At 38.4% G+C, this 6,518-nt stretch overlaps 1 protein-coding gene across 2 annotated transcripts in view; it reads right to left on the reverse strand.

Moving 5' to 3' along the window:
• Positions 1–422: 422 nt before the first annotated feature.
• IGF2BP3 (insulin-like growth factor 2 mRNA binding protein 3) overlaps positions 423–6,518 on the reverse strand; it is a 170,332-nt gene continuing 164,236 nt past the window's right edge. For both annotated transcript variants that reach the window (XM_011973937.1, XM_011973936.1), the window contains 3 exons: positions 3,739–3,870; positions 2,952–3,065; positions 423–2,673 (listed from right to left, as the gene is read on the reverse strand). In XM_011973937.1, coding sequence (XP_011829327.1) covers positions 2,575–2,673; positions 2,952–3,065; positions 3,739–3,870 — 345 coding nt within the window. In that variant the 3' untranslated portion in view covers positions 423–2,574. The remainder of the gene's footprint in view (positions 2,674–2,951; positions 3,066–3,738; positions 3,871–6,518) is intronic.

Genomic DNA, 6,518 nt, shown 5'->3' on the forward strand with positions numbered 1-6,518 from the left:
TGGAGTGAGTTAGCACTGGCTCCTGTGATTGAGTTCTCTGCTCAGATTTTTATTAATTTAGCTTAAATGTAAATCTTAACCCTGTTTAATGGAATGGCAAAAATTTTAAAAAGTAACATAAAATGTACCACCAGCCCACTGGTCCTATTTTTATACTTTTTCTTTGAGGTGATAATATTCTTCTAGGAGGACTTAGGTAACCCTTCCACAATACTCCAGTAACAAAAGAAAGTAAACAAAGTGTTAGGAAAAACTCTGAAAGCTCTAGTTCTTAACATATGCAAGAGTATTATCAAGGTTCACATTAAGTACCATGGCTGGACATGGTATAACAGAAATCTGTCTATAGAGTTTGAAAAACTCAAATTCAGAATGTTCACATACAATTGAAAACCAAAAATAAAATGTACTACACAACAAACTGCACCTAAATGATGAAAAACTTTATTCTGCGTCAAGATACCTGGAAAATGAAGCTGCATTTGGGGCACATTATACATGAGGAATGATCCATATATGGTGAGTACAAAACTCAATTATAGAATTATTTCTTAGCTAGTACCAGATACTCCAAATTACAAATGCTTAAGTAAAAGTAAAATACGATTTGCCATACTAAAAGGCTAGAAGTGAAATATGACAGAATTTAAACCAGCAGATATAAATGCAGCACCTATGTGTATATTGATTAAAAATCAAATATTGGGGAAAAAAAAAAATGAGAAAAGCTCTGGCCTTAAACACATCTCACCTGAAATCCAACCAGAAAGCCAGTCCATGATTTTAGCAATTTTAATTCATTGTATGAAAAAAAAAATTATGAATGCTAGGAGAATCCAGTGACAAAAAGGGCACTTTTTTGGTTAAAACTACAAAAGAAACTTGTTTTGTGAGAACATTAAGGAAAACATTTTAAATCATTTTCAAAATGTCTAGTTGATACGATCTTCAGAAAAACAGTCCGTATAGAAATTCATCTTGAAATAAGAATGAGGCAGTGATTTTTTTTAAAGGGATATATATATATCCTTTAGATCAGTGTAGTATGACTGTGATCATCTTACAAACAAAACTCAAAATCAATTCAGAGAGCAGCGTGGCCTTGGAGACCACCCACACCCAACATAATTGTACACACTGGACTTTGCTGTCAAGCTAAGGAGTGAGCAAATGAGTTCGGCATCAAAGGTCATATGTTTTCACAGTCATTCAAATTATATCCCAAAAACTTTTATTCTCTATTTTTTGACTTTTTTTTTTTTCCCAAAGAACTGATTGCAGAGTATACAGAAGTCCTGCTATACTTATGTACTACTTTAGGTGGAGTCTAATTTTTTTTTTTTTAATTTATCAGTGCTTAAAAATCTTCAAAATACTAGTGAGGCTCATGACAGTGCTGGCTGCATGGAAATGTAGCCTTTTGTTGCCTTTAAACACTGTCACACCATCTATGACTGTCCCATTGGTCTGAAGTGTACTGGCAAACTAAGCATCCTGTAAGACAAGCTAAAGCTTGCTTTTTGCCAACTAGTTGAAAGTCCTGCATCTCTTCATTGATGCACTTTCTTTAGGTATTGATAGTCAAAAGCACAAAGCATTTATTATGCATTCAATCATGTAGCTAAACAAAAAACTGAAGTCTCCTGAAGCCATTTAAACCAGCCGTTCCAAAACCTCCTGCCACCACTTTGTTAGTACCATCAAAAACTTTCTCAACTATAAATGAAAGAATAAATGGTAGTGCTGCTCTCCAGATATTAGGCACTGCTCCGTATCTTTGAACATTTTATTTTTTTACCTAATAACTGTGTCAAAAGCCTCAAAAAACCCTGAAATTAATTTTCCAGCTTTACTGTCACCAGCCAGAAGTAAAATTCTTAATTTGCCTGTTAGCTGATTGCTGTTAAATTTTAAATTTATTTTTTAAAAAACGGTTGGACTTCTATCATTATAAAGTATATAAAATTTTCAAAAAAAAGGAACAATTTTGCTTTTCATTGTATTATTGAATACCTGAGGTAGTTGAGTAAAAATGCACATTTAATACCCCTGCCAACACCATTCAGCACTTCCCTTAGGTTACTCATGTTAGTGTTAGGTAAAAATAAAACTGATAACAGTTTTTCTATGCTAATGGCTTAACATTTAAGTTCCTGTGATAATTATTCTGATCCAATTGTAACAATTGGATTTAGGAGCAATCTGTTTGATGAATTTAGTGAAAGCATCATTAAGCCAATTTCTGGCATTATGGGGGAATATTAAGAATAATTAGAATATCTGTTATACTGTGAGACTACAACAAAGGGAAGTGCATAGAGCTCTTCTCTTTCCCTCCCTCCCCTACCCTTTTTTGTTTGTTTGTTTTAAAGCTGGGTGTCATACATTTCAGAGAGCATAAAGTATACATTCTCACAGAGACAGGAGTTCAAAAGTTGCCTGGTCCTCAGAAACAACTGGCTAGGTAAAAACTTGTGCATGTGATTCTGGATAGGGGGTCAGCGCCCGTCTGTTGGTTAAGCAATCTGTCTTTGGTTTGGCATCTGCCTCTGTGGTGGGCTGTTTCCTGAGCCTTTACTTCCGTCTTGACTGAGGTGGTCCACTTTGCAGAGCCTTCTGTTGTTGGTGCTGCTTTACCTGAGTCAGAATTTCCTGAATTTTTCTCTGGGCAACCTGGAAAAGGACAGAGCTTTGAAATTCTACTTGATGAAAAGCTACTAAAAGTTATTGTAACCCCTCATTTCAACAATTTCAAATAGAAATCCATTTGATGATTAAAGATACATACTAGTCAGTTTGCTAGTAGTCTCTGAAATCACCTGCTAAAAGGGAGATGAAAAGTCTTAATCATCAAACAATCTTAACTAATTCTATCAGGTAGGAGCACCTGTGGGAAAATCGCTTCCAATTGAGAAAGATACAAAAGCTTATCCATTTTAGAGCCCACTTGCCTGGCAAGCATAGAAGTGACCAGTTATTTTGACAACCACTTGGTCATTCTCATCAGGTGTCTGGTCACGAGGGACAACAACTTCTGCACTTGACAAATTCTGAAGTTCATTCACCTGAAAGAGATAAATATAAATCACATTAAGTGGCAGTTTTAAAAGCTTCCTTCCTGAGCACTTACTGTGTGCCAGACACTGAGCTATGTATGGCTTTACAAATTTCATTTAGTCCACTAGTAATTCCATGAGGTTATTAGAATTATCCCCATTTCAAGATGATTAAGCCTCATCCAAAGAAATTGATTTGTCCAGTTACACAAGTGAATGGCAAAACCAGATTCAAATCCTGAGTCTGATTCCAAAGTGTATGTACTCGGTCACTTCAAAATTATAAATAGCTTTGAAACCCACTTATAAGTTATATGTATTAGAAACTAGAAACAGTTTGCTTTTTTTCCATTACAGATGTAATGAGCTGTAGATGAAATTCTTAAAATTCCTGTTAAGTGTCTGTTCAATAAAAAGCTGAAGTTTTATCAAGAGAATGTTAAATGCTCTTTATAAATATAGGACAATCCTCTCACACAAAGTGATCTGAAAGAGATGCATTACTTTCACTAATAGCTGGCGCCAACACTCAGACAGGAAACAAAAGGCAGTCTTCTCCAAACCTTGGTCAAGATGGTCCTGCTTTTTATAAATTAGCCAAAATTCGGGGACTTGGAACTCCTAAGTACCTTTCAACGCTTTCCCTTTCATACCACTGCACAGGTTTTGCTGAAGTACTTGCCGTTTTGCCTCCTTTTCCAATAACTCTGCCAGCAGCAAAGGATGGCACTCTGATATGAGCTTCAAGTTTCACCTCTTCTTTAGGACTAACAAAGTTTTCTTCTTTAATTTTTCCATAAATTCTTCCCTGAGCCTACAGATTAAAACACATCCTATTAGTGTCATTCATGTATGAAATGGAAAAGATCAGTTAACTCGAAAGTGGGATATCCCAAATCCAAGTGGGATAGCCCTTTGCAGTGACACATCTAGATTTCATAGATTATTGAAAATAACATAGAAGAGAGCAGTTAGGAAGTCCTAAAAGGTTGACAATAACTACTACCCATCACAGTAGAGGCAACTGAATGCTTGGTGGAAGAAGGATAAGCCATATTCTTCTGATGAAAATAGTTAAAGGCAGTTAATAGCCTAATAAAAATAAATTTTTGTGGGCAAATGGCCATTTGTACTAAAATTGTGATAGGTAAAACTTCTCATGCTGGCCATGAGAAATTAATTGCATTTTTCTTTCTTTTTTTTTTGGAGATGGGGTCCTTCTGTTGTCCAGGCTGGAGTGCAGTGGTGTAATCATAGCTCACTGCAGCTTCAACCTCCTGGGCTCAAGCGATCCTCCCACCTCAGCCTCCTGAGTAGCAGCTGGGACTACAGGCATGCAACACCACACCTGGCTTTTTTCTTTTGAGACGGAGTCTTACTTTGTTGCCCAGGCTAGAGTGCAGTGGCACGATCTTGGCTCACTGCAACCCCTGCCTTCCAGGTTCAAGCAATTCTCCTGCCTCAGCCTCCCGAGTAGGTGGGACTACAGGTGCCCGCAACCACACGCGGCTAATTATTTTTGCATTTTTAGTAGGCATGGGGTTTTACCATGTTGGTCAGGCTGGTCTCGAACTCTTGACCTCAAGTGATCTGCCCACCTCAGCCTCCCAAAGTGCTAGAATTACAGGCGTGAGCCACCGTGCCACTAATTTTTATAGAAATGGGGGTCTTGCTATGTTGCCAGGTTCATCACAAACTCCTGGGCTCAAGAGTCCTGCCTTGGCCTCCCAAAGTGTTGGTATTACCAGTGCACGCCACCACACCTGGTCACATTTTTTTTTGAGCAAAAGAGACTGAGAACTGCAGAGTCAGCTATGCCAGGCTCACTAAAAGTCAAACTCATGTCTACATGGGCCAGTTAGAAACCTGCTGAGAAAAATGTTTTCAATTTAAATGTGTTTCATACTCTTAGAAGGGTGGTTTTTCCTTTGAATATTTTAAAGAGGCTACAACATCAAGACGACACTTTTTTTTTTTCTTTTTTGAGACAGAGCCTTGCCCTGTCATCCAGGTTGGAGTGTAATGGTGTGATTTTGGCTCACTGCAACCTCCGACCCCTGGGTTCAAGCGATTGTCCTGCCTCAGCCTCCCGAAGTAGCTGGGATTACAGGTGCCCGCCACCACACCCAGCTAATTTTTTGTTGTTATTTTAGTTGAGACGGGGATTCACCGTGTTGGCCAGGCTGGTCTTGAACTCCTGACCTCAGGTGATCCACCCACCTCGGCCTCCCAAAGTGCTGGGATTACAGGTGTGAGCGACTGTGCCTGGCTTTAAAAAAAAATTTTTTTTTTAAGAGACAGAGTCTCTTTCTGTCACTCAGACTGGAGTGCCATGGTGTGATCTCAGCACCCTGCAATCTCTGCCTCCTGGGTTCAAGCGACTCTCCTGCCTCAGCCTCCCAAGGAGCTGGGATTACAGGCACCTGCCACCATGCCCAGCTAATTTTTGTATTTTTAGTAGAGATGGAGTTTTGCCATGTTGGCCAGGCTGGCCTTGAACTCCTGCACTCAAGTGATCCACCCACCTAGGCCTCTCAAAGTGCTGGGTGGCAGGTGTGGATCACTGCACCTGGCCAAGAGACTTCTGATATTTAGAGTCAATACATCCTATCACCTACTGCATGCAACTAGAAGTTATATATAAATATCCTATTACATACAACCATCAGTCAGCAAAGGAGAAAGGAGCCCGAGAGTTGGTTTGACAAACTGCCAGGGTAAACCACAAAAAACAATAGTACCCAACACGTGTTCACTGCTTCAGAAAGCTGAGCTCATTTTAGGACATTATAGACAAAATTTGTCTTGATACCCTATATTCCATTGATCCTTAATGCCTCAGGGCAATGATGTAGATATTACTACTACTTAACACAATCAAAAGCACACTAGGGATATGTACACTATCCTCCAAAACTGAAGCTCTTGAATTTGTAAGAAAAAATACGGGGTAGGAGGTTTACCATTCCTTAGATCTCTAAAATAAAACATTCAGTTAGCATTGTCACCAATCACATAAATGAAATTTAACCACTATGGCTTAAGTGTTAACATTTAAGTTAACTATAAAACATGAGTTTTATTAGAGAATACAGGGAAAGAACTTTGAAGTTCCTATTATACAAGCATCATAGGAGTTGCAGGACAGTAATTCCACTTATAAGAGTAAAAGCTCAGCACCAAGAAGAGATACATTTGTATTTATCTTTTAAGATTTCAAACTAAAGGTGACCCTGAAGGTTTGGGATAGGAAGCAGTTTTCAACAATTCTGAGTTAAGATTTGAACTGCCTGGATCACAAGGCTGCTGTGAAGGAATACATTTCTTCGCATTATTTTCTTTCTTCACCTAATCACCCACAGCTCAAAGCACCTCCTTCATTTCCCATTCTTCCCACAAATGAAGTGAAAGCAGCTTTGGATTTGTTTTTTTTTTTTTTTTTTTTTTTTTTTTTTTTTTTTT

Source organism: Mandrillus leucophaeus, unplaced genomic scaffold (assembly GCF_000951045.1).
Source record: "Mandrillus leucophaeus isolate KB7577 unplaced genomic scaffold, Mleu.le_1.0 Scaffold140, whole genome shotgun sequence".
In the NCBI taxonomy this organism is placed as follows: Eukaryota; Metazoa; Chordata; class Mammalia; order Primates; family Cercopithecidae; genus Mandrillus; species Mandrillus leucophaeus.